General features: G+C 53.3%; 2 protein-coding genes across 3 annotated transcripts in view; one reads left to right on the forward strand and one right to left on the reverse strand.

Annotated features, from left to right (window-relative positions):
- DSCAML1 (DS cell adhesion molecule like 1) overlaps positions 1-8,599 on the forward strand; it is a 106,802-nt gene extending 98,203 nt beyond the window's left edge. For both annotated transcript variants that reach the window (XM_042471268.1, XM_042471269.1), the window contains 12 exons: positions 53-170; positions 299-462; positions 738-836; positions 2,587-2,775; positions 3,250-3,537; positions 3,645-3,800; positions 4,260-4,290; positions 4,518-4,636; positions 4,974-5,126; positions 6,090-6,284; positions 6,491-6,802; positions 7,649-8,599. In XM_042471268.1, the coding sequence (XP_042327202.1) occupies positions 53-170; positions 299-462; positions 738-836; positions 2,587-2,775; positions 3,250-3,537; positions 3,645-3,800; positions 4,260-4,290; positions 4,518-4,636; positions 4,974-5,126; positions 6,090-6,284; positions 6,491-6,802; positions 7,649-8,181 (2,357 nt within the window). In that variant the 3' untranslated portion in view covers positions 8,182-8,599. The remainder of the gene's footprint in view (positions 1-52; positions 171-298; positions 463-737; positions 837-2,586; positions 2,776-3,249; positions 3,538-3,644; positions 3,801-4,259; positions 4,291-4,517; positions 4,637-4,973; positions 5,127-6,089; positions 6,285-6,490; positions 6,803-7,648) is intronic.
- Positions 8,600-9,260: 661 nt separating this feature from the next.
- Positions 9,261-26,990, reverse strand: part of CEP164 (centrosomal protein 164) — a 46,608-nt gene continuing 28,878 nt past the window's right edge. The window contains exons 17-29 of the mRNA XM_042473987.1: positions 26,652-26,830; positions 26,245-26,374; positions 25,343-25,410; positions 24,927-25,113; positions 24,128-24,235; positions 23,413-23,527; positions 22,621-22,977; positions 14,081-14,147; positions 13,587-13,709; positions 10,689-12,443; positions 10,366-10,470; positions 9,922-9,973; positions 9,261-9,454 (exon numbers count right to left, since the gene is read on the reverse strand). Coding sequence (XP_042329921.1) covers positions 12,344-12,443; positions 13,587-13,709; positions 14,081-14,147; positions 22,621-22,977; positions 23,413-23,527; positions 24,128-24,235; positions 24,927-25,113; positions 25,343-25,410; positions 26,245-26,374; positions 26,652-26,830 — 1,434 coding nt within the window. The 3' untranslated portion in view covers positions 9,261-9,454; positions 9,922-9,973; positions 10,366-10,470; positions 10,689-12,343. The remainder of the gene's footprint in view (positions 9,455-9,921; positions 9,974-10,365; positions 10,471-10,688; positions 12,444-13,586; positions 13,710-14,080; positions 14,148-22,620; positions 22,978-23,412; positions 23,528-24,127; positions 24,236-24,926; positions 25,114-25,342; positions 25,411-26,244; positions 26,375-26,651; positions 26,831-26,990) is intronic.

The following is a 26,990-nucleotide window of genomic DNA, read 5'->3' on the forward strand; positions in this document are numbered from 1 at the left end:
CTGGTGGGCCGGGCACAGGGGCCCTTCTCACCCTTGACATTTCTGCTTCTAGCCCCAGCCAAGATAATTTCATTTGGGGGCACAGTCACCACCCCATGGATGAAGGATGTGCGCTTGCCCTGCAATTCAGTTGGGGAGCCCACCCCAGCTGTGCGGTGGACCAAGGACAGGTGAGGAAAGAGGAAGGGGAAGGGAAGGGGAGCACTGGCCCACTGCCAAATGTGGGCCAATTCCCCCCCCCCATGGCCACTTGACTCGTGGCTGTCTGGGGCACACACACACTATTCCTCCGCTCCAGTGACGACTCGGCCATCCCTGTGGCCATGGACGGACACCGCCAGATCCAGGGCAATGGCACCATGACCCTGCGCTCTGTGAAGGCGGAGGACTCCGGCTACTACACCTGCACGGCCACCAATACATGGGGGTTTGACACCATCATTGTCAACCTGCTGGTGCAAGGTGAGCCAGAGGGAGGTGCCCACCGGGCACGGGTCAGGGCTTGCCCTCCAGACAGACTCTAGGGCCAGAGGGGCAGGCGCACCCACTGACCCACACGCTGCCCCTCTGCCCCTGCAAGGATGTCTGCTCTTGGCAGTGGTGGGCTTCGCTTCCTTTGGTGTCATTGGTGAGCCAGTTGCCATGTGTCAGACTGCCTACCATGGTGGCTCTACCCACCAGCCGGGCATGGGTTCTGAGGTCCAGCAACAGCTCACACGCTGCTTGTCTCAACCCAGTGCCTCCAGACCAGCCACGGCTGACCGTGTCCAAGACCTCTGCGTCCTCTATCACCTTGGCCTGGATCCCTGGAGACAACGGTGGCAGCTCCATCCGAGGTATGTGTGTGTTTGTGTGTGCATGCGCACGCCCTGGTACCCCTCTCCTTTTGCATAGGGCTCCTGGAGGGCCAGATGGGTATGGCCAAAAGGACTCCAGCTGCTCCACTGGCCACCATGGAGCCAGCCTTTCCCGAGCCCCCTCCCAGCTCAGGCTGGGGTCTTTTGGGGAGGGAGTCTTCCTTAGCAGCGTGACCCTTTTGACACTTCCGTGGCTGTAAGGTTGTACTTTTCCCTGGATGTCAAGCCCTCTGGGGCTGTTGCCAAGGTGCCTGAAGCTGGATGCCAGCCTTACAGACCGCTGATACCTGATCCTGTGGCATGGAGGATGGGTGTGTGTGTGTGAGCCCTCGGCTTCTGGTGGAGGGCAGCGGGGGGCAGCAGGGGGTGTATTGTGGGGGGAGGCTTAGCATCCTGCTTGCACTTGGCACTGGGGGGCAGAGCAGGCAGAGAGTCCAGTGTGTGTGCCGTTTTGGCCCTTGGTCCTAGGGTCCTCCCCAGGGCAGAAGGAGTGGGCCAGAAAAGCACTCTCCATGCCACAGGGACAATGGAGGACGCTCCCTTGGGGATTTTGGTGGAGTCTCCTTCTTTGGAGGACTTTAATCAGAGGCTGGATGGCCAGCTTTCAATGGGGTGCTTTGATTGTGAGTTCCTGCAGAAGGGGGTTGGACTGGATCAGGGCCCTTGGGGTCCCTTCCAACTCTATGATTCTATGGTTCTATAGTTCTAGGGCTGGCAACCCATTCACCCCTCCTGGTGCCACTCTCCCTCCCCTGGCACTTTCTGCCCGGACGGGGAGCTGAATTGGTGACCTGCTCCAGCTACTATACCTCCCTGCCACTCTGTGGTTCTCCTCGTGTGGAAAGGCTTTCCTTGACCACTCAGCATCAGGTCCCATTTGCCAGGCCTGGGGTCTCCCAAGGAAGCAGTTGCAGCCCTAGAAAGAGGAGGTAGCCTTCGCTCTGCAATTAATTAAAAGCGTGGAAGTAATTACAAGCCAATCTCCCCACCCAGCAGCTCTCACTCCAGTGGCTTGATTGGTTTCCTTTTAATTGGCTTAGAATAACTGATGACAACCAGAGAGGACCCTGGCCTGCCAGGTCTGTGCAATGGCTGAAATGGGCTGGGGGGCAATGGGGTCCTTGGTAGAGGAAGCTAACCTGTCTCGAGTGAGAGTATAGAGTACAACCTGGCACCCTTGACATTCCCTGACAGCCAGTTGAGAGGTTCTCCCCCAGTCCTCCTCAGAGGCTCCTCAGAGGCTGGGACTGTGCCAGGGCCCTCCTGCCACTGCCACCCCTGGGCTCTGCCCACTGAGCTACAGCCCTTCCTGCCCCCCTGGGTCCCAGGAGTGCAGGTTGTGCCCAGTCGCTTATTGGAAAGGGTCCCAGACAGCAGGACTCCCACCAGCTGCCCATCCAAGCAGCACTGACTCCTCCCCAGTCAGCCTCTGGCCCACTGTGTACCCCAGAGGGTGCCTGGTGCTTCTGCCAACCTTCTGCCTCCCATCCCTTCTTGGAACAATACCCCTCTCCTGCTCCTCCTCCAGCCTAAAGGGGTCAAGCCTCAGGGACAGAGGAATAAGTTGCAAGCAGAAAGCCCCTCACAGAAGCCCTAGGGGTCCACAACACACCTGTGCTCCATGCGACTGCCACCTGGCAGGCATCTTCAGGCAAGGAAAGCCTCCCCGGTCACTCTGCCCTCCTGTGGCACCAGTCCTTTGTGACCCCATACCCCCTTGGCTTTGCAGGCTTTGTGCTCCAGTACTCGGTGGACAACAGCGAGGAGTGGAAGGATGTCTTCATCACTTCCTCTGAGCGCTCCTTCAAGCTGGAGAGCCTGAAGTGCGGGACGTGGTACAAGGTAAAGCTGGCCGCCAAGAACAGCGTTGGGGCTGGGCGCATCAGCGAGATCATCGAGGCCAAGACCCACGGCAGAGGTGAGGGGTTGGCGGGGTCAGCTCCTCTGCCCTCAAATGGCCCTTAGGTCTGTCTCTGTTGCAAGAGTGTGGGGAGGGGCTGGCTTGGTTTGGAAAGTGCAGTGGAGATTTTGGGGATCTGCGAGGAGTAGACCTTATGGTCAGGGCTGAGAGGCTGGCTTTGGAAAAGGTAGGAGGCCAGTGGCCCTCTCCGCTAGCAGGGCATCGTCCTCCCGAGAACACCTCTTGCCCCGGCCCCTGCCCAGCAAGCGCCAGGCCTTCTTCTTCCTCTTCCTCCTGCCTTGCTTCAGGGGCTCCTGCAGAGCAATGGTGGGTGTGAGGTGTCCATCTCCTTGGCATGCCACCCACTCAGAGGGCACCTAGGCCACGCCACTTGGGCTCTTTTGAGGTTCTTTTGAGTAGCTTCTCTCCAAGTTGCTTCCAGATCATAGCCACCTTCACATAGCAAGGCCTGGCCCTCTCCTTGCCCTGCAGAGCCTTCCTTCAACAAGGACCAGCACCTGTTCACCCACATTAACGCCACGCACGCCAGGCTGAACCTGCAAGGCTGGAACAGCGGGGGCTGCCCCATTCTGGCCATCATCCTGGAGTACCGGCCAAAGGGCACCTGGGCATGGCAAGGCTTGCGGGCCAACTACTCCAACGAAGTCTTCCTGACAGAGCTGAGGGAAGCCACATGGTACGAGCTGCGCATGAAGGCGTGCAACAGTGCCGGCTGCGGCAACGAGAGTGTGCAGTTTGCCACACTGGACTACGATGGCAGTGAGTGAGGGGGCCAGGGCAGCGGGTGGGAAGCACCAGGGGACTGGAGGATGCCCCCTGGCGGGTGTAGGCATGTGGCCCCTAAGCTCCCTGTCTCTGCCTCCCAGGCACCATACCCCCCATCAAGTCTGCCCAGGGGGAGGGGGATGACGTCAAGAAGCTCTTCACCATCGCCTGCCCGGTCATCCTGGCCACACTGGGCGTTGCTCTGCTCTTTGTCATCCGCAAGAAGCGGAAGGAGAAACGCCTGAAACGCCTGCGGGGTGAGTGTCCTGAGGGTGGGGAGGCTCTGACTCGGGGGCAGAATAGCTCCTTCCATGCACTGGCCGAGGACCTGTACCTGCCAGACGCGGGAGCCTGGCCAGTGGAAGGGAGAGCAGGCCGGTGGCTCACTGGGGCTCTGGAGTGAGAATTCCCATAAGGAGGCTCAGCCCTTCCAGGAAGGGAAGGGGTGGCGTGACAGGCCTGGGGGAAGGCAAGGGAGCCCTCACCTGTGTTCCACCTCCTTCCACAGCGGATTCCAGGAGGCGGGTGGGCGCATGTCCCCCAGAGCAGAAGGTGTTCTCGACTCCACCCTTTGGGATGCCATGGGGGGGGGCGGGAGAGTGGTGGTCCCTGCCCAGCTGTGATGATGCTTCTTCCAGTTCAGGGCATGGAGGAGGTTTGCCTTGACACCCGCCCATCTCTCAGCCCCCTAACCCCCCCCCTTTTTCCCCTTGCAGATGCCAAGAGTTTGGCTGAAATGCTCATCAGGTGGGTACCTCTCCCCTCCCTCCGAACAATCGCTCCTAGTCCTACATGGCTAGTTCTACACGGCTTTTGTGCTTGTGTGCGGCATACTGACACATTTCAGTCAGACTCCCTATGCTGCCCCCCTGGCATCCTTAGACAGAGCCATCTACCTGCCATGGCCTTGTGGGCACCCTGGGCTTCTGCCACATTCACAGCTGACCGCCTCCCTCCGTATGTCTGCTTTGCAGTAAGAATAACCGGAGTTTTGATACGCCGGTGAAAGGGCCCCCGCAGGGCCCCCGGCTGCACATCGATATCCCCCGTGTCCAGCTCCTGATTGAGGACAAAGAAGGCATCAAGCAGATTGGTGAGCGGCCGCCTGGGTGACACAGGCCCCATAGGTGGCAGGGTGGGCACAGGGCAGAGGGGAAGGGCACCACGGAGGGGCCCTGAACAAAATGTACCACCCCTACCCTCCATGTGCCATGGGAGGACTTCTGGTGTGTGCCTCTGTGTGGGGCCTAGGCAGAGGAGTGTGCAGCCCCCTGGGCAAGACTTCGAATGTGGGAGCTGAAAGGCCGGATGGCTCTCCTACTCTGGGATGATGGCAGTCTCCTTTGGGCAGCTGAGGCTGGAGGATGCTCCGGAAGAGACTGGCCGTCCTGTTCTGATCCAAAGTCTGTTTGTCAACTGCTTTGCTGTAGGAGACGACAAGGCCACCATTCCCGTAACCGACACAGAATTCAACCAGGCGGTCAACCCACAGAGCTTCTGCACAGGCGTTTCCCTGCACCACCCAGCCCTCATCCAGAACACAGGCCCCCTTATTGACATGTCTGATATTCGTCCTGGGACCAGTAAGTGTCACAGGGCATCCTTGGTAGGCCCAGCAAATGGTGGCCGTATCAGCAGCATGGAGCATGGTTATGAATATTCCAACCATTTGACCAAGATGGCACTGTCAAGAGGGAGTGGAAGGCTGTGCCTGCTGGCTGAATGGACACAGATCATCCACCAGTAGCTCCTTCCAGGATGGCAAGCTCCATCACAAGATGATAGGAGTAGGGAGAGAAGGGTATTTGGCACCACTTTCTGGGTGGCACCTAACTTTATGTATGTGTAATCTACCCTGGGATGACTGTGGTCTCCCATCAGTAACTAGAATATAAAACTGAAACCAAAGTCCCCAACTGATTTTAAATTGAATCTCTGCAAGTTATTTCAAAAGGTCATTAGGAACACCTTCCTCCTTGGAGAGGCAGATCTAGATCCTGGAAGCCAAAGGCCCTTTCCCTCAAAGTCGCCCGCCTTGACCCTGTTCCCAGGGCAACTTGCAGGAAGGGCTCCTCCCTTGGGGATTTTGGTGGCGTCTCCTTCTTTGGAGGACTTTAAACAGAGGCTGGATGGCCATCTGTCAGGAGTGCTTTGATTGTGAGTTCCTGCATGGCAAAATGGGGTTGGACTGGATGGCCCTTGTGGTCTCTTCCAACTCTATGACTAGGTGTGCCCTGTGCAGGGCCTGAGGGTGAAACCAGCCCAGGAACAGACTGGGCACCAGTGAGCGGAGACGAGATGGGAAATGTTCCTGCAAATTAGTCAATCAAGAAGCACTCCCTCCATAAGTGGTCAGAAAGACACTCTCTTCTGTGCAGGGACTGCAACTCCATCTGTCACAGGAGGGACCTGGCTCACCTGGGCAGATGGATGCTGGCAGAATGGGGGGCACCTGCCCAAGCAAGCAGATGGACATCCCCGTGTGCCATGCGGCGGCTGGGCTGGGCTAATAGGGTCTTTCAAACTGACCCCAATCCCCCCGCCAGATCCTGTTTCCCGGAAAAGTGTGAAGTCTGCACACAGCACCAGGAACAGATACTCCAGCCAGTGGACGCTCACCAAGTGCCAGGCCTCCACTCCTGCGCGCACCCTCACCTCCGACTGGAGGACCGTTGGGTCCCAGCATGGCATCACTGTGACGGAGAGCGACAGCTACAGTGCCAGCTTGTCCCAGGATACAGGTGCGCCACATGAGGCACAATGGGGGTCTCCTCCTGACCTGAGCAGCCCCCACTCACCTCTCTGCCCCGTCAGAAGCTTCACCCTCCTGGGCTCCTTCTCCTCTGCTCCCTCTTGTCTTGACCAGGTGAATGAGGAGAAAGGGTGTGGCATGGTGTGGCATGACTCCCTCGGGTGCCACAAGATGGTTCTCCCTTTATTTCCTCAGACAAAGGACGAAACAGCATGGTCTCCACCGAGAGCGCCTCCTCTACCTATGAGGAGCTGGCACGCGCCTACGAACATGCCAAACTTGAGGAACAGCTACAGCACGCCAAGTTTGAGATCACTGAGTGCTTCATCTCCGACAGCTCCTCTGACCAGATGACCACAGGCACTAATGAGAATGCGGACAGCATGACCTCCATGAGCACCCCTTCTGAGCCCGGCATCTGCCGCTTCACCGCTTCACCCCCCAAGCCGCAGGACAGTGACCGGGGCAAAGGGGTGGCAGTGCCCATCCCTCACCGCGCAAACAAGAGTGAGTGTTAGGCGAGGGTCCCGGCTGCCCCCTACCCACCCCCTCAAGGTCAAGGTCTGTGGCAGCTTCCTTTGCCCCCAGCCATGCCAGCGGAGCCATGCCTGACTCATTTGAAGGCAGCTGGAGCCGCCACTGCTGCCTCTTCCTCCGCCTTCTCAGCGTCAGTCCTCACCTGTCACAAAACTTTCTTGGATGTGGCACTTCCTGGGGAAGCTGCAGCTGGCAGAAGTGGGGCACACTGGGGCGGGATGGCACTTGCCTGTGCACCGGGGCTGGAACTGGGAACAGGCGCCCTGGGCACCACTTGGACCCTTCGTCTTGTTGCCATGATGGCTCATTCTCTGAAGGGTGGCAGCTTTCCAGATGGAACCAGCCTTTCTGGGCATATTTTGACTGACTGGGCTGCTTGAATAGCCATTCCTGGCCTCCTTTTAATTCAAGAAGAATCGTGTCCTTGCAGGATTCAAAATGGCAAGAGTCATGCCTGGCTTTCCTCAGGTGTGCACTAGTTCAGGGGTGGGCAACTCTGGCGGGTCCAGGGATCCCTTTTCTGCCTGGGACCACAATGGGTGCCATGCTGCCTGCAAAAAGAGCCAACCTTCAGCCCAGATGGAGGTGGTTAGAACTCTGGGTTTGATGTTAATTATGCATGGGGCGGGATGGAGGTGAGCCCTGCAATCTGCAAAGGGACGCATCTGTCATGGAGGATCCCCACTGAAGACCCCCTTCTTTGGCTGGATGGTCCCTCCCTTGGGGAGCCAGGGAGGGGTTATGGGGGCCAAAAGGCCTCGGTCCCACGGGAAGCCTGGCCATGCTCTTCACCCTTTTCCTCCTTTCCTTTCGCAGGCGAGTACTGCAACCTGCCCCTGTACATGAAATCTGAGACCTTCTTCCACAAGCCAGACCTCCATGAGCCTTGCCCGGTGGTGCCGCCCCGCGAGGCCTCCATCCGCAACCTGGCTCGCGCCTACCACACGCAGGCCGCTAGGCACCTGACGCTGGACTCCGGTGGTGCTGCTGGTGGTGGCAGCAAAGTCTTGGCAGTGCCCCACATGAGTGCAGCCACAACCACCTTACCTCAGAGAACGCTCGCCATGCCAGGCCCAGTGGGCACTGCTGCTCCCTCTGCCCCCACCGCCCCCACGGCCACCGCTGCTCCTGTGGCCACCGCCCCCATTGCCACCTCTACTGCCCCCGTCTCTGCCCCCGTGGCGGCCACTGCACCCACTCCTGCACCCGTGACCGAGTCCTCACGCTTGCCCCCCCAAACCAAGATGGGGGGCTCCAGAGACTCACTACTAGAGATGAGCACGTCTGGCCTCGGCCGGTCTCAGAAGCCGGGAGCCGGCGCCTACTCGAAGTCCTACACGCTGGTGTAGCGGTGCACACAAGACAAGCAGACTGGCTCTTCTCCATTATTTATATTGAAATAAAAGACACACTTGTATAGAACGGACATTTTTGTATAAATGAAACTATTTTCTTCTCCTCCCAACATGGAGGGGGATGGATCCTCCAGGAGAGCAAAGGCCCTGGGAACCTCTCTCCGCAGGGGCTTCTTCGCACTCTCTCTGGTCCCCAGCGTCTCGGCAGAGGACCCCGAGTTGAGGGCTCCTTCCTCCCCTTCCCTGACCAAGCGACCCTTTTGAAGAGACTTCTTGGAGTCACTGCATGTTGTTTTACTGTTTGGAAAACCATGGGACTCGGTTCAATTTGCATCTGCCTCTGTGTTAATATCTTTTTCTATAAAAACAAAAAGCCAGCGCAGCGTGCAATAAAAGTTATGTTTCTATAATACGCGAGAGCTCTGTTTGGGGTGGACAAGGGCCACAAAGGCATGAAAGGGGCACCACAGGCCAATGGGGCTTGGGGGGCTGCCACAAAGGCCCGTTTTCCCAGGTGATGGAACCAAGGGACGAGAGGGCACCTGAGGTCCTCAAAGGGACACTTTGCCCCAAGAGGTGCCCATAACCTTGCCAGGCCATTGTTAAGCATCCTGCATGCCCCTCGCAGCAGTTAAAGATGCTAGCTGTGTGAAAGCTCACCTACTAAGCTACTGGTAGCTTGAAAGGGCGTTTATGTATTACCTGGCCTTTTAACATAATGCCATGGCTGCAGCCCCCGCTTACTTACTGGACACCTCTGTGCGCAACCAAGCAAAGGACTGAGTTAAAACACCTGCCGTCAGGTCGTATTCCCACCTTCTGCTGCCCAACAAGAGAAGCATGGGTTGGCATTGAAATTCCAAACAGAGTGAAAGCACAGAGCCACATCCCGCTCTCACTGTCCTCCTTGAAGCGGTTAAGGGCCCTGGCCTAGAATTTAGAAAGTTTCCAGAGGGCAGCAGAAGAAACTTCGACACCCGCCTAGATAGAAAGGTTGCCCTGGGAGCAGGAGACGGCAGCACATTTTACCAAGTAATGTAGTAATGACACAATGAAGACACACGCAGCTTGGCCATGCTCACAAAATACTCGTCTCCCTTCCTTTCAAAGGAACTGGGAGAGTTGTGGGGTTTATTTGAGACGGTGGTCTATCATTCCTGTTTGTGCTGCTGGCATTTCTGGTCCTGGACCTGGCTGGTCGTGGGGTCCATCTCGAGGGGCTCCCTTGGTTCGTCACTGCCAGCGCTGGGCAGCGGACTGGAGTTGCCTGGAGACACAGAGGGAATCCATTCACCAGAAGAGCCGGTGCCCAGGGCCCTGAAGCCCAGCGGACCCCACTGGCTCTCCTTCCCCCGTCCCTGCCGCCCGGCTCCCTGGCCTTTGGGCCTCGGTGGAGGATGGGACACGGCCAGCGCGCGCACACCTCCTCTCATCCGATTATTGTGCGGTGGACAGGCACCAAGAATAGCAGCAGGAAAAGCCTCTTTGCTCTGGGCATGACTTTGAACGGCAACTGAGAGTTTTCCTACCACACCAAGTGTGTGTGTGTGTGTGTGTGTGTGGGCGGGAGATAGGAGGGTTTGGGAGGAAAGACCCACAGAGAAGTGGTGTGTGTGTGTGTGTGTCCCAAAAGCACCCCTCGCCCCCACTTCCACACGAAGCCCACCAGCAGCAGCCCCATTAGAAACACCTCCCTTCTCAAGTGACTGAGCTTGGGCCGTGGCCCCTCCTCACCTCTTCGTCCCGGGGTTCCATAGATGCTGTTGTGTCGAGAACTCCCCGCTTTCTGGAAAGACCAAGCGCCAGACTTAACCGGAGCCCCAAGGCTAAGCTGCTGAGACCATGGGTCAGCTGAGGGCTGGGCAGCAACACGACACACTGCCACATTCTCAGCAATTTCATAATATTCATTAGAGGAAGCTGCTCAACTCATCCTTGTCAGTCCCAAACAACTGGAAGACACCAAGCTGCTTCCCCCCATGCTCCCCTTGCCAAACACCAGCCCTTGGCTTCTGCGCCATCCCTCTTCTGGCTTGCATCTCTGGACTGAGCTGCTAGAAAGCCCACAAATAGCCCAGGACAAAGCCACCCTTCCTCCCAGACCCACATTCCTGGGAGAGCAGCAACGAAGCCATGCCCCTCCAAATGGAGGCACCCATCGGAAACAATGAACCGTACCCCACTGTCCCTGCGGCTGCTCTGGGTCACGTACTGGACCTGCCACGGCAGCGGCTGGTGGACCAGGTAGGGCAGTGGCTCCTCTTGGATTAGGCTGTTGCCAAGCTGGGGAGAAAGCAGGACAGGGATGGTCAGAAAGCAAGGGATCTGGCCCCTCATGGCACCCCCAGCCCCATATCCATCAGACCCACCACCAAGCAGCCATCCCATCCGGCCGCACTCCTGAAAGAGGGAAACGGCACCCAGGGAATGCGCTTCTTTTCAGCTACGGGGCAAAACTGCTGCTAGGCTTACTATAAAAAGGGTGTGGGGGACATACTAACCTGCCGAAATGCTTTCACCATGAAGAAGAGAGCGGTCATCAGCGTTGCCAACATGGTAGCAGAAGCTGAAGCCCCTCTGGGAGGCCTGAAGGTGGGCGCGTGATGAGCTCCTCTCCTTGTGCTGTGGCTGGACAAACGGTGGCCAGTGGCCTAATGAGCTTTGACAGGAGGCCAGCCCTGCTGCCAAATCAGCTGTCCTTGGGAGCCACTAAGCCCCAGCTCTTGCGCCCAGGCACAGTCCCATCATCCTGCGGCTACAAGACTGGCAGAGGCATTGCAGAGAACAAAAGGAGAGGCTTCCCTGGGATTATGGCCAAACAGATAGCCAGCTGCACCACACTGGCACTGAGCGAAAGGCTGCCAAAACAGCTGCTGCAAGGCCAGCTCCCGTGCTGTCAGACCATTGGCAACACGACGGCAGACCAGCAGCAGCCCTGATCCAAACCCACCCACCCCATTGCCGGTGCCCTATGGATGCAGGGGAGAACCAAGGCCTCCTGAAATGACAGCCTGAGGAGGAAGAGAAGAGGGGAATGCAGTCACACCCCATTCCCACAAACCCCAGGCAGAAGGAAAGCATCAACATCACCAGAGAAGTACAAAAGCGCAACTTTATTTGGTATGCAAAATGCAACAAGTAGCTGCAGATGGGTGCTGGCTTAGTCCCAGCCCAGCCATTTCCTCTCCTCCAGTTGCTGTCCTAGGAGACCAGGCCGCACAGGAGAACGATGAACAGCCCTGGCTTCATGGGGAACTCTCTGCCCAAAAAGGAGGCAGGGGCTGCAGTGGCAGCAGCATCTGAAACCACCAGGACCTGATGGCCCTCTGCCCTCCCAGCAGCCAAGAAGCCCCAAGGTGAAGGGAAAAGGAAGACTGCCTGGGCAGAATGGCAGCAGGATGACTCAAAGGAAGACACCCTCCTGGACACATCTGCTCCTCCACTACTGCTCTTTCCTCACTCCTCCAGACCCCTTGCACCAGTTCAAGTGCCACTAGGCACACCAGGAAGTGCCATCCATGCCCCTTCCCCTCCCGCCACCCCCAGCCTCAGCCCAACCAGCTCTCTCACTGGGACCATGAGGGGACCCAAGCTCAGAGCTAACCTCCCAGGACCCAAATGAGACAAGGTTCAGGCCAACTATGGCCCCTCCAGCAGTGCCTGGGCCTAGCCCTGGCCTGAAGGCCATGACCACTGCCATGACCAAGCACTTGTCTCCTAAGTCTGAAAGGGAACTGGAGGAATGGAGGGGCTTGGAGAATGCAGGCTCTGGAAGTCTGCTGAGAAACCTACCCAAAAAGGAAGCCAACAGTGATGCTGCAGCCGGCAGGGTGTGGGGTGAGGGGGCTGCAGCTCATGGCTCGCACCAGCTGCCGGATCCACAGCCTCCACCCACCAAGTGGGTCAGCCCTTGCCTCCATCTACCGAGGAGTGACCTCACCTCCAGGATGCTGGAGAAATAACACAGGAGCTACTTGTGAAGTGCAGCTGTGGTTTTTCCCCATGGCATGAGCCATCTCCTCTTCCAGAATGGCAGGGGCCAAGGAAGCATTCACGGAGGCTGCCTCAGAAGGGACTAACACTGTGTATTTTCAGCAAGCTGGGGAACAAGCGGTCTTTGGGCTTGGCCGCTTCCCGGCTCAGCTTCCCCCACTGCCTAGAAATGGTAGACTTTGATTTGGTTGTTCTCATCCAGGCTGAGCTGCACCACGGCAGGGGCCCTGAGCGAAGGGTTCGGTCCACTTGGCAAGAGGGGGCTGGCAGGCTGGGTGAAGGAAAAGCCCAAGCACATGGCAGGAAACCCAGGAAAAAGCAGTGCCCCACCAAGATGCCTCTTCAGGGGCCCTGAGTGGGCATCCCAAAGGGAGTGCCACCCTGGCCCCTGAGCCCTCCTTGGACCTCCTAAACTCCAGAGATAGACAGGCTGGCCCTCCGCTGGCAACATGCGCAAGCAAGCGCAGGCTGCCCAACATGTGCAGAGTGGTTTCTCAACATGCACAACAGACACTTCCAGCGGGTGGCAGCAGAATCAGGGTGGCTGAGGCTGAACCACTGCACCCATGGATGCAGAAAAGGGCACATTCACGCGGCCATTGCACACTGCACAACGAGGCCTCCTCCTGGCTGTGCAGCTGCACAATGTTGCTGGGAGTTGTGCAGTGATTGAATGGCTGAGCTCTGTTAGTATTCGCGCTCTGCCACAGCAATGCAGGAACACAAGGCCTAGCAAAGCATTTGGGGCTGGACGGCCAGGTGGATTTTTGTCATTTGATTCCCCAAGGAACAACTTCAGCAGGGCCCCTTCTTCCAGGTGTGGAAAGAACCTCTCAGGAAGCTCCTGTTCATCCAGTGTGTTTGTGAGTGTGTGTCTGTGGCAGCAGCCAAGAAATAGGCATCTTGAGCAGCAGTGTGTGTGTGTGTGTGCTGTGCATCATGCGCACCTATGCTCACAGTTGCTGATTTAGCAGGGAAGGTGGGTATGGTGGTGCTGAATGGTACTGATATCAACTCCCCATATAATGCCACAAGCAGAGTCAAGCTCCCCTGGTCTCCCTCCCTTTCCAGACTGTACAGGGAGGGGCTCTTGGGGTTCCTGCCCCACTTTGTCCCTCATAGGAGACCGCCTATATTTTGGGGCATCTGTGATATTCTGGAAACTCCTGCCCCCAATCTCTGATTCAGACACCCCAGGTGTCCATGGCTGGCCTTCAGAAGGCCCATGAACCAGGGAAAAAATGATTCCCCCCCCCCCCCCCCCCCAATTCCTTTCCTGTTTCTTAAAAACTGCTGCCTTTATCTGGAGGGGGGAGCCACAGCTTCTACCTGGATCTCGGGGGGGGGGGTGTCGGTCTGTGAAGAACCACCGCCCCAGAGACCACCAGCCTCAAGCTGAAGGATACGCTCTGGAGTCCTGCTTGACACTTTCCAGCCACTTCCTGTTGGCATCGATCATGCCCTGGATACTCAGCTTCTCTGCTTCAGAGCCTTGGAAATGGGGGTGCGGGAAGAAGCGCCGGTGATCACTGTGGCAAAGCAAGAATGGGAGGGGAGTCAATGAAGAGAGACACCACAAAGTCCCTGCTGGAGGAAGCTCTACGGTCCCTGTAAGGATGAGCAAGAGCAGCAGCCAGGCTGCACAGGCAACCCAAGGGCCCCGACCGACAAGCCCCCTCCAGGCTCTTCCAGGAGGCAGCAGCCCTTGAGAGATTGGGTGCCCCCAGGGGACCCTCCCAGCCCCAGCCCTTGCCAGGCTCCCTGGAGGGCAGGTGGGGGCAACAAAGCGGGTTCAGAAGCACCCTCCTCCAGGGAAGAGCCTCTGAGCCAGGGAAGGGAGCTAGACGAAACCACTGCCCTCCAGCCCGCCCACCCCATGGATGGTGGGGAGAAGCCTTACTCAGGGGCCACAAACGTCAGCCGGCTGCTCATGGGGCCAGGACCTCTGCAGGGCAACGGGAAGCCACCTGGGGAGAGGAAAGAGAGTCCATTCTGAAGTCCTCTTGGGCTGACCCAACACACCTGTTCATGTTTGTGTGCGCATGTACGGATGCGTGTGCGCAAGAGCAAACTCTTCTAAAAGAATGCCTCTAGGGAGGGGACCAATTCCCAAACGCAGGAAGCAAATACTGGGAAGAATGTGACACACAAATCAGAACTATCAAGAACTATATTTCAAGCTTGGAACTACAGAATCGATTCCACGCTCTCCTGATTCCAAGCTCTCCAAATCGATTATACAGCACAGGGACAAAAGCCTCAGTCCTCAGAAGGCATGGAGGTGGCCCTGTAGGGCTCTATGGATGGAAGGGCTCCTGGGAATTCCCAGAAGAAGGAGCAGGGATGTTTGGTTGCAAGTAAGTGGTTCCTATTGAGAGGGAAAGAAGCAGTGGCCAGAGAAGGTCTTTGCCTCCTAATCTCCTTGGTCTACATCTTTGGATAAGCAGAAAACAAGCTTGCTCCATCTTCAATATGACACCCGTCCTGAATTATTTGTAACATTTAAAGGGGTAGGATTATTTTAATTAGGTATAGAAAAGCAAAAAGAACTTGCAATTTAGTAATATTATTTTGTAATGACTGGTTTTGAGCAAATTGGTTGGTGATATTTGATATTTGTTTTTCTTTATTTCTCCTCTAAAAGAATATATAAAATAGAGAGGACCTGTGCTAAGAGGGTTTAATCTAGAAAGTGAGTTGTATTTGACCTTAGAGACACCTGGGTGTATAGATAACAAATAGCTGGAGCAAGATTGTGTTATCTTGTAAGATAAAGAGAAGAACTATATGCACATAGCTACAGTGTAGGGGAATAGGAACGGATAAGAGTGCCATCTACTGACAATTGAATTTAGGAGAACAAGCCACATAAAATACTGTAAGTATAATTTAAATATAAATATATATATATATTAGGAGGAGTTAGAATTTATTTGGTTTAAAATATATAATAAGTGAGTTTAGAAAATACTTTGTGGATCTTAAGAGGAATATTGGTTATAAATATTGGCTTCTTATTTTGTGTGGCTTATAAGGCAGATTTAGGTGCATTTAAACATTGAATTAAAGTGGTAAAAATAAGTTGTAGGAATTAGAGTGGAATAAATTGGGTTGGTTGATTTGAAATAGAAAGGGAGAGAAATAGGTGGTGTATTTTTGTATGTTTGGCTGTTTACCCTCTGAATTATTATTTGTCTGGCCAAGTCCATTGAAGGAAATGTCTATGAATAAGAAAGTGACAGAGGAATTAGGACATGAAATGAAAAAGGTAAATCAACAGTATTTCGAGAACACTAACAAACCAGGGAAGTGGTTGTCAATAAGTCTGAAAAAAAAGAAAGGAAGCGAGATTAATAATGAAAATAAAGAAGAATAATGAGTTGATAACCAATCAGGAGGACATTGTGGAACACTTTAGAGAATTCTACAAAAAATTATACAGTGCGCCCGCGTCATACGTGTGCGTGCCTTACGCGGCTTGAGCATACGTGCTCAAGCCGCGGGGCGCGCGTGGGGCGGAAGGGGCGGCGCGTCCCATTCAATTGAATGGGCGCGTGCACCCGTTGCGCCCCCTGCGCCGCCGCGCCGCCATGCACAAGCCCCATTGTTTACAATGGGGCTTGAGCATAGCCGGAATTCGCCTTACGCGGAGGGATCCGGAACGGATCCCCGTGTAAGGTGAGGACGCACTGTATACGAAAAAACAAGATCACAAATATACATTAAAGGATTTTGGGGGGGAAAGGGAACGCTTTAAATTCAATGAGATACAAAAGGCAGGACTAGAAGCAGAAATAACACAGGAAGAAGTGGATAAAGTGATAGGAAAGAATAAAAATGGGAAAGTGCCAGGACCGTATGGCTTCTCGATAGAATGTTATAAAATATTTAAAGAAGAACTGAAAGAACCTTTGAGATTAGTTTTGAATGAGATCGTAAATGCGAGGCTGCCGGAGACTTGGAGGGAATCTGAGATAATATTATTACCAAAAGAGGACAAAGATACATTGGAGGCATCAAATTATAGACCAATCTCATTATTAAATTTAGATTACAAAATATTTGCAACAATTATGGCCCAAAGACTTAAAAACTGTCTGGAACATATGATAGATGAAGATCAATGCAGATTTCTGCCAAAGATATTTATTAAATATATTGGAATACTATGAAAGACACGACGATAAAAAATTAGGTTTGATTTTTGTGGATATGGAAAAGGATTTTGATTCGGTTGACTGGATAGCACTGATGGAAATTATAGAGAATATTAATATTGGACCAAAATATAGAAAATGGATTTCACAAATTTATATGAGTCAAAAAGCGAGAATTAATATTAATGGGGACCTAACAAAGCCAGTTATTATTGAAAGGGGTACAAGGCAAGGCTGCCCTCTACCTCCCTTGCTCTTTTTATTAATAATGGAGATTTTGATAAATAGAATAAAAAAATTCAGAAACAATACAAGGAGTGAAAATAAAACAATTTGAATATAAGATTCGAGCATTCGCAGATGATGTTGTGATAAATTTGGAAGTCCCACAGAATAATATAACAAACTTAATGGATGTAATTGAGGAATTTGGAGAATACACAGGATATAAAATTAATAAAAATAAATTGGCAATTCTAACAAAAAAATTGAAAAAGGAAGAGGAGACATGGTTACAAGAAAAATCAGGAATTAAAATAAACAAGAAAGTAAAGTATTTGGGTATATGGCTATAAAAAAACCAAATGAATTATTTGAAAATAATTATATAAGACTATGGACAGAAGTTAAAAAAGACCTAATGAATTGGGAAAAAATCACAATTATCTTTTTTAGGCAGGATAGCAGCAATTAAAATGTCTATACTTCCAAAGATACTTTTCTTATTTCAAATGAGCCGACGGCGAAGGTGAGGAATCTTCTGTGGGAGTCTCGGATCCCTATGTGGAAGTAGGCATTCTTCAGGTTGACTGTTGCAAACCAGAGACCCTGGTGGAGCAGAGGTAGGATAGAAGTCAAAGTTACCATACGGAATCGAAGGTATTTGAGGAAGTCATTCAATTCCCTTAAGTACAAAATGGGCCTGATACCCCCGTCTGATTTTGGAACCATAAAGTACCTGGAAAAGAAGGCCTTAGAAAACTGATTGGGTGAAAGAGGGGAAATCGCCCCCTTTTGAAGTAAAGTGCGCACTTCGTCAAGACGGGTGTCTGAGGGTGGCATGGACAGGAAAGTTCCGGTGGACGGGAGCTCTTCGAACTCAAGGGCATACCCCCTGCGGACAATGTTCAGGACCCACGAGTCGGTTGTAATAGAGGCCCAGGTGTTGGCGAAGGGCCTCAGCCTGTCCAAAAAAGTGGGAGGAGATGGGACGGAGTGCGCTAGAACAACTCACGACTTCTTCTTCCCTTGATCGGGCTCTTGCCAGCGAGACTTTCGGTATCGAGATGGAAAGTTGCGCCGGCCAGAGGAGGAGGATGACTGCGATGGGTACCTCTGTCTAAAGGCGCCTTGCTGTTGGGGTTGATGATCCTGTTGGAAGCCCTTTTGTGACTGACCTTGCGAATGCCATGGGCGCTGCTTCCTTCGGGGTGGAGAGCTGAAGGACGACGACATGCCATGCTTCTTTGCCGCCGCCTTCATTCTGAACTTTCGGTTCAGTCTCTCGTCAGTCTCGGCATGGAACAGGCCCAACCCATCCAGTGGCATGTCCTCAATGGTGGACTTGACATTCATATTCAGGTCAGACCCTCGAAGCCAGGCGTGCCGGCGGAGGGCCATTGAAGCAGCCATAGCCCTTCCAGCACAGTCCGGTACATTCCTGGAGGCGGTGATAATCCAACTGCCAATGGAATGGGCTTCGTCTCTGACTTTGACCAGCCGCCATTGAACCTCATCTGGGATGTCTGGAATGATCGGCGAAATACACTCCATGAGGGTTTGGATGTAAGCCCCCATACAAGCATTATAGTTTATGGCCTTAACCGCAAGGGCTGCCACAGAGTAGGCCTTCTTAGCGAGCCCGTCAATCTTCTTAGCCTCTCGATCCGTAGGCGAAGTTGCTTGTTTCGGGATGAAAGACTGCTGGGCCCCTTCCACAATGGCCGAATTCTGCTTGGGGTGGTCGGCCAACCAGGAGCAGCACGAGGGGGAGACCCTATACAGGGACTCAATCTTGCACGACGAGCCCGTCAGAGAAGCAGGAGCATCCCAGGATCTCTTGACGATGGTCTCAAGAGACGGCAGCAGCGGGATAGAAGGCAGCGTCGCAACCCGTCCATGGACTCGGCGCTCAACAGGGTCTCTAGCCTTCTCCTCGGGGTATGCCAATTCAATGTCAAGAGCCCTTGACATCTTGATGATGTGCTCGTTGAAAGAGCGCACATCATCAGTGGGAGAAGCAGGCTCAGGGTGGTGCATATGCTGGGGTGATCCCTGTGGTGACAACTCATCCTCCAAGGGCTTGTCTGAGGAGTGTAAGACGACTTCAGGCTTGGAGTCGAAATCCGGCTGCGCCACCTGTTCCAGCTGTTGCAGGGAGTTGGCCGGTTGAGGTACCGATGGCTCCAACGGTTCTTGGGGAGCCATGGTGGACAGGGGGTGTTTCGGGACCGGGGCCGATGTTGAAGGCCTGTTCCTGTCAGGGGTCACCGGATGGAGGTTGAGTTTGGCCGCAAACTTCTTGAACACCAGCTCCCTCGCTACCGACCTGTAACAATGGTCCGTCTCGGAATCGTAGAACATGTCCTCCTTGGGAATATCGTCTCTCTCATCCTCAGATTGGATGAAGGGGAGAGTCGCAGGCTCCGTGTGGTCAGAAACGGCTTGTCAGTGTCGAGGAGGGCGCTCCTCGGTGTGAGAGGATCCTGGAGCCAGGGTCCCTTTAGAAGAACTCTTAGTCGGGGAGCGGTCTTTGCCAGGAGCACGGTCTTTCCTTGAGGAATGCTCAGCTTGGGCTGGGTCTCGGGCCGGCTTCGACTTTTTGGCGCTGTGCTCATTCGGGGGCTCAGTGGAGTGCTTTCTCTTCTTAGAGGAGCGCGGAGTCGGTGTGTGTTCCTCCGGTGGGAAGAACGGATTCTCTGCCAGATCCAAGAGGGAAATCTCTGCCAGATCCCCAGCGGGCTGAGACTTGGAGGGTCTGGCTTTATCTGGAGAGTCCCCCAATTCCAAGGTCTTCACCTCCCTCGATCCCAAGGGGGTAGCGCCCGATGGCTTCGGAGTGTCCCGGGAAGACTTAGTGGCCGTCTTGGTGGTTGGGGCAGACTTGTCGGTATCAAGCCCTCTCGCAGACCTGGAGTCGGAGCCCTCGGGAGGCGCTTTCTTCTTTGAAGCCGACTTGGTCTTGGTGCCCTCAGTCCCCGACCTTTTGTGGGGGTGCTTCGAGGGCTTGTTGGTGGCACTGGATCGAAGAGAATCACTGGCCACATCAGAGGCGGCGGCCGGCTCACCTGGGTCCCGGAGTCCGGAGGTCGCAGGGGCCGAGGTGACGCTGGAAGCGCTGGCCCAAGAAGAAGCGGGGGCCGAGGCCGATGTCGCGGGGGCTGATGTCGGGCAGGGACCCCCCTCCTGGATCTTGCCCTGTGCAATGGCTGAAGTCAGCCGTGACTCATGGTTTTTTCTAGCCTGCGGCGACAGCGACTTGCACAGGGAGCAGGCCTTCGGATTGTGATCCTTTCCCAGACAGAGAAGGCATGAAGAATGAGGGTCCTGTACTGGAATCTTGCCTCCGCAGGTGTCGCATCTCTTGAATGGAGCCGGAGACATTTCACCGAAATCGACGAGCCAAATGGGAGTTAGAGAAATCGAGGTCAACGAGACGAGAGTCCAGTGTACGGGGGGTCAGAAGAAAGCGAATGGTCAAAAAGCGGTGATTCCAAAGAGCAGCAGCGAAGTTCCCTAAAGCAGCTAACGTGGCGGAAAAAAAAGGAACTGGGGAAAGAGCGGGAACGCAGGGGCCTTATAACAGGTGGGCGGAGCTACCACCAAAAAGTTACTAAAAGTTGCAAAGTGTACTTTGCCTAGTGATTCCAGAAGTTTCCGAATAGCACTGCACAGGCACAGTAAACCCATTTGTATGATTCGCAGAGACCATGAAGAAGAAATATAGTTATAGGATATGTCTAAGAGATGTGCTAAGGAACATATTAAGTAAAGAGGAAGGAAGTCACAGGGTTGGATGTAATTAGTGATGTAATGTGGATGTTGATGTGGTGATTGGGTTGTTTGGGCGATATTTGGTTTGTTTTTTGTTGTTGTATATTTTTTGTTTTTGTTTTTGTGTTTTCTTGTTATTTGTACGGTTTGGTGTATTTTAGATGAAATTTAATAAAGATTTAATAAAAATAAATAAATATGACACCCGTCCCTCTTGAATTGTGGTTCCCAGAATTGGAGACAATATTCCAGGTCAGGTCTGACCAAAGTAGAACAGAGTGGTACTATTACTTCCCTTGACACTGCTGATGCAGCCTATGATCTCCTTGGCTTTCTTAGCTGTTGCATCACACTTCTGACTCATGTTCAGCTTGCTGCCTATTAGGACTCCTAGATCCCTTTCACATGTTCTGTGGTTCTCTATCTGTGCATTTCATTTTTACTACTCAAGTATATTTAATTTTGTTAGTTTCAGGCCAGCTTTCTAATCTGTTAAAATGATTATTTATTCAGATCATGTCCACTGGGGTACCCTTCATTTGGGTCCTCTGGGTTTTCATTAGCTAATATCTCAATGGGCAGAAGCAGAATGTAAATGGAGAGCTGGACAAAACTAACAAAATGAATTCCAACAGAGATAACTGTACAGTCTGGCCAGGAAAAAAAATGAAATGTACAGATTAGAAAATGGCAAACACTTAGGCTTGAATGCAGCACAAATGAAAATGCAATTGAAATTGTCCAGGTCAAGGGAAACTGTATTCTATTTTGCTTCGGTCAGACCTCAGTTGGAAGCCTGTGTTCTCTTATGTTCTGGGCACCACAGTCCACAAGTCAGGCAACATGTTTAGAGGAAGGTGGCCATGATGGTAAAATGTCTGGTAGTCACCAAGCTTCGTGAAGAATGTTTTAGGAAGCTAGGTATGTTTAGTCTGGAGAAGAGAAGAAATGACATGACAGCCATCCTTAAATATCCTAAGGGATGTTATGGGGAAGATGGAATGAGCTTGTTTCCTGCTGCTCCAGAGACCAGCATATGACATGCTGGGTTCAAACTGCAAGAAATGCGATTCAACATAAATGTTAGAAATAACTTCTTGACAATAAGAGCTTCTATGATTCTATGACTGTGGAATAGACTGGTTTGGAGGGTGGCAGAATCTCCTCCTTTGGAGATCTTTGGACAGAGGTTGGATGGGCATCTCTCAGGAGTGCTTTAATTGTGTATTCCTGCATGGCTGGAACTGGACTACATAGCCCCTGCTGTTCCTTCCAGGTCTATCCTTCTATGATCAGCCTCCTCTTGTGTGGAAATATACAGCCAGGATGGGCTTCTTTGGAACATCTACTGTCTCTGGAACATCTACTGTATCTCTTACTGGAAAATGAGGAGGAAGAGAAGGAAGGCTTCTGAGATCTGCAGGTGGGCGTCTACCAGAAGTAAAATGGCTTGAGGGACCCCTCAACAAAAGGTGTCCTTTGGCAATGCCAACAAATGGAGAAGGTGGTAAATGTGCCAGATGACGTGACCCCAAGCTTGGCTTTCTGGTAGCTGGGAGGAATCTCTGGATTACCTTTTGGCCATTTTGAAGCCAAAGACATAATGGCTGGACATAATGGGTGGCTTTCACTACAGGGTTAGCAGTGAATAGGGTCACAGAGCTGATAGCCCCACACGACAGAGGGATGCGAGGCTCTCCTTACAGTAGAATCATTAACCACAGAGTTGTAAGAGATCACAAGGGCCATCAAGCCCAGCACCCTGACATGCAGGAATACACAACCAAAGCATCCAGCCTCTGTTGAAGGAGACTCCGCTACACTCCAAGGCACTTACTGTCAGCAAGTTCTTCCTAATGGTGGTGCTGTAGTTTGAATCCATTGTTCCAGCTCCTATTATCTGGAGCTGCAGAGAACAAACTTATTCCATTCTCAGTATGACATCCCTTCAAATGTTTAACAGGGCTATCATATTACCTCTTAACCTTCTCTTTGCCAGCTTCCTAAGACATTCTTCACCATTTTGGCTGTAGACAGTTGGCTGTTGTGGTTCAAAGGCCCTCATCAGGATTCAGAAGGGTCTACCAGGATGAGGAGGATTGGGGCAGGGAGGGCCACTCAATGACCAGAGCTGGGACTTCCTGGGAGCCTGACCTTCCAGTCAGATAGCTCTTAGGTAAACCAGATGCCTCCAGCCAGATGGACAGCTGCCTCTCAAAGAGTGAGCACTTGGCAGAGACCCAGGAATAAGGACCTAAAGAGACCTTGCTGTGCTGTTGTGGCTCCTCACCTGGGAAATACTTGTGCCACTTCTCTGTCAGCATGCTGTCCACTGACCGACCGGCCAGAGCAGAGGAGCTGGACCCTGAACAGAGGCCCCAGGCCCACTGCGGCCCGGCAGGAGGCCCCCCTGGAGCGGCATGCTGGGCGCGGGCCACAGAGGGATAAGCAGGCAGCGGCAGGCCCTCTGTGGGCAGAGGGGATGCTGGGCCCTTGGTGGGCACGAAGAGCAGAGGCTGCTGGGCGCTGAAGGTGCTCAAGAGGCCGAGGACTCTGTCCAGTTCGCTGGTGATGCGCTGCAAGGAGTCGGTCAAGCACTGGATCTTGTCCAGGGGGGGCAAGTAGAGCTCCGGTTTCAAGTCAACCGCTGTGGAGGAGAGAAAAGAGGAGAAGGCTCTGGTGGCTGCAAAGCGCCCCTGCAAAGCCCCTACAAGGCTGAAACCAACAACCCATGGCTCCCAGGCTGCCCCTTGCTACTTTGGAGGAGACAGGGCAAGATCCAAGCAAACTGTACCTGGTGAGGGCTTTGTTCCTGCAGGTTTTATGAGGAGGAAGAGACAGGGAGCAAAATGAAAGGGGGCAGTTATGCTTGACAGCACCTCCCAGATGTACATCCAAAGAGAACCAAAACTGGAGCAGCAGCAGAGCAAGTGAAAGCATAACCAAAACACTCCAGTTTCAAATAAACCCAAAGGGATTTTTTGACCCATTTCCCTCTGAAGAGAGCCACAAGCCAGGAACATCTCAGCCGGTGGGAATCCACTGGGAAGAAGAGGCATGTGGCGCTGCTTGTGGGGCTTACTTTTGTGGGGAGAGCCCTCGGTGCTCATCTCACTGCTTGTGTCTTCAGAGTCATTCAGGGCAAAGGCCACCACCTTCTTGCACGCCACTCCCTTCAGTGTGTCTTCATCAGAGAGCTTGCAAGAGAAAGAAGAGGCCAGTCCAGAGAGGGACAGACTGACAGGAAAGCAAGCGCAGCAGCGGAGGCTAAAAGCGCAGCTGGAACAGAGCCCAGCTCTAGACTCCTCCATGATGCCCAGCTGCAGCAGCTGGAGAAGCGCACCCAAGGCTTCACCTAACTGGCAAAATTAGTCACAGACTCCCCAAGAAGGTGGTCTCTGGAAGCTGATTCCGGCAAACTCATCAGCACCAGAGTCCTGGAAGGAAGCCCAATGCTGTCTTCTTCTTTGGCTGCCCAGTCCATGGACAAAGTGAGCTTTCTCAGGAAAGTTGTGAGATGTAGAATCTCTGGCTTTGGAATAACCAGAGAAAAGGCGGCAACCGTTGTCGCTTCCATGACAGGAGAAGTGAACCTACACATGCCAGTGTGTAAGCTCATGTACCCCCGGTCTCATGCTACCCTAAGGGAGTTGCCAGGAGTTGCAGCCTGGCCACCATCCCACCCAACCCCCGCTGCCAGGCCCAGGTTCCCTTGCAGCAAGGCCTTTGAGCTGAAGGGCCACCCTGCCTTCCCTGCTCTGCACCCAGAAGAGCAGGAGCAGGACCGGGGGAGCTACCTCTTCTCGCAGGGAGGACTCCAGCTGGGCCAGCCTCTCCTCCTTCTTCCGCAGCAGCACCTGTCCCCTCCGCACTGCAGACTTCGCCTCATCCAGCTGCTTGGCTTCCTGGGGAGGGAAAGCAGCATGTGACTTTTCAGCATTGCTGAGTCTACAGCCCACAGGATGTCCAAAGGAGAGCGACTAAAATGGTGATGGGTCTGGAAACCATGCCCAACGAGGAACGACTTAGGGAGCTGGGGATGTTCAGCCTGGAGAAGAGAAGGTTAAGAGGTGATATGATAGCCCTGTTTAAATATTTGAAGGGAATGGATGCAAGCTACAGCAAAAGAGATTCCACCTCAACATTAAGAAGAACTTCCTGACACTAAGGGCTGTCTGACAGTGGAACACACTCTTTCCTCGGAGTGTAGTGGAATCTCCCTCCTTGGAGGGATTTAAACAGAGGCTGGATGGCCATCTGTCAGGGATGCTTTGATTTGGATTTCTTGCATGTCAGGGGGTTGGACTGGATGGCCCCTGCGGTCGCTTCCAACTCTATTATTCTATTATTCTTATCAGGGGAAAGCTAGGTGGCATTGCCTCTCCAGGGATCCCCACCTCCCAAGAGTATAAATCTAGCCCTTCCAAATAATATATCTTTGACCCAGGTTCCAAACTGGTGAGCAATCTGTACCCCTCTCCCCTCTCCAAATGGATATTTTTTCTGGGCTAGTAGCCACAGATCAGCTGCCTGGGTGGCAGCTCTTGCAGCATGCCTGTGTTCCCAGGGCTCTGCCTCCGCCTGCCCATCGCTCACCTGTTCCAGGTTCCTGCGTACCCTCTCCAGCGCCTGAGAATGCCCTGCATCCTGCAGATCGTGACTCCAGTGCTGTTTGGCTGCTCTCAAGACCGCTTGCCTCTTCCGCACAGAGTGAGTCTGGTGCACCAAGAACTCTTTGGTGGTCTTGAGGGAAGATCCCTCTGCGGAAATGTAGTGCCGGACCCTTCAGGAAGAAATCTGGGTGAGATTCTAAGTCCCAGAAATTAATGAGGCTCCTCCCAAGCATGCAGCACAGAAATGCCCTCTTGAGGCATCACAAGTGGCACCACATTGCTCTTGTTGGCACCAGAAGAAAACCCCAAGTCAGCAGCCAGCTAGCCACACACCACCGGCTTGTTCTAAGCCTGTGGCCACATGACACACAAGGAGTATCCAAACTTCTTATTACTTACTGATCCAGGAGGAGGCGGCTCTCTTCATCATTCTTTGGAACTTCAGATGTCATCTCTCTGGAGGAAGGCTTCAGGGTTTAATAATTGTTAAAATAATTGTTAATTACTGTAGCTTGCATCCATTCCCTTCAAATATAAGGCAGTTGAGGACTGAATCCCAACCCCAGGGTAGTGTTGGCACTTGAGCACTACCTAGAGATGGCTGAAGTCGGAGGCACCTGGCTGACCCCCTCTCTCTCCACAGCTATGGCTTCCCCTAAGAAGTAGCTCTCCCTCCTATCAGCGGGAAAGCCTCAACTTGGGGCTTTCTGCTGGCAAAGCGGTCAGTCAATCAGTCGGCTGAGGGCCTGTTGTTTGCAGTGATGGGAAAGAGGGCCCAATCCGTTGAACTACTAACTGCCTGAGAGCATGGCCTGTCTCCAGCAGATCCCAAGTTCTTCCCTTTATGAGCACCACAACTGCAAGCCAGGCCTGGGCTCCAGGCCTGGCTCAGGGAGTCACATCTACTGCTTACAAGGAGAGCTTCCTTTTTTTGACATGGCTCAACATGTTTACCCAGGATTTTCCTCTTTTTGGTTGTTTTTCTGAAATTTCCTTCATGTTCATGGTACTGAAATGCACTGAAATTGTGAATAAGACAAGACATTGCACTCTCCCTCATTCTCCTCCTTTTCTTAGTTCCCGAGACAGGCTTTTTTTACAAATGAGTTCATGAGTATTAAATGCTTTGACTTTTTTTTTCATAAGCCAGATGTCACACCATGATCTTGCTCTCTGAGGAGGGGGATGTCATGTTCCAGACTGAGCCCTGGAGTGGGAAAGCCATGCACTGCAGGGCATAAAGGCCGCACACACAAACCAGGACCTCCCCTCCCTCCGTCCTCCAGCAAAATCCTGCTGACCGCTGAATTGCTCTCCTGCAGGTCTTCCACTCGAAGCGGCTCCTCTTTTTTCCTTGGGGACGGTTCATGGCTTTCCCCCTCGCAGAGGTTTAGCAGCTCCTGCTTGCGCTTGATGGCTTCCTCAAGTTCACTAAAAATGACAAAGAGGGAAAGAAAAAGCCAATATGGAGAGAAAAAATCATCCTGACCAGCTGCAATGAAGGCTGAGGACCATCCAGTCCAGTCCAGTTCAGGGGGAGGAGCAGCCAAGAACCAACCACAAATGTGCCAGTTCTAAAACTACAGACTCCTCTAAGTGGTAAGGAGGCCCCAGGTCTGACTCAAGAATCACCAGTTCAACTCGTGGCCATGGCTGAAATGCACCTCTCCTGGCAGGAGGGTCCCACCTGCTGACAGTACACACGCACCTTGCCTGTCCCTGCAACTTCTGCCTCTGCAACTGCAGCTGCTCCACTTGGGCGCCCAGCTCTGCTTTCTGGTCCTGGAGCTCTGCCAGGATCTGGCGCAGCTGCCGCGTAGTCTCCGCAAGGCTTTCCTGTTCCTTTCGAGACTCCTCAAGGCTGAGATGAGCTGCCAAAGCTGCTTCCTGGGAGAGACAATTAAATGGGAATGCTATTTTGCTGTCCAGGTGCGTGAAAGTAGCACTTACGTACCGGGAAAAACAGGGCACAGGCTCCAAACCCACATCTCTGCTAAGCAGCCCCCCTCCTTCATTCTACCTAGGCCTGGCAGGAGAGATATGGCTG

This window comes from Sceloporus undulatus, chromosome 6 (genome assembly GCF_019175285.1).
Source record: "Sceloporus undulatus isolate JIND9_A2432 ecotype Alabama chromosome 6, SceUnd_v1.1, whole genome shotgun sequence".
Taxonomy (NCBI): domain Eukaryota; kingdom Metazoa; phylum Chordata; class Lepidosauria; order Squamata; family Phrynosomatidae; genus Sceloporus; species Sceloporus undulatus.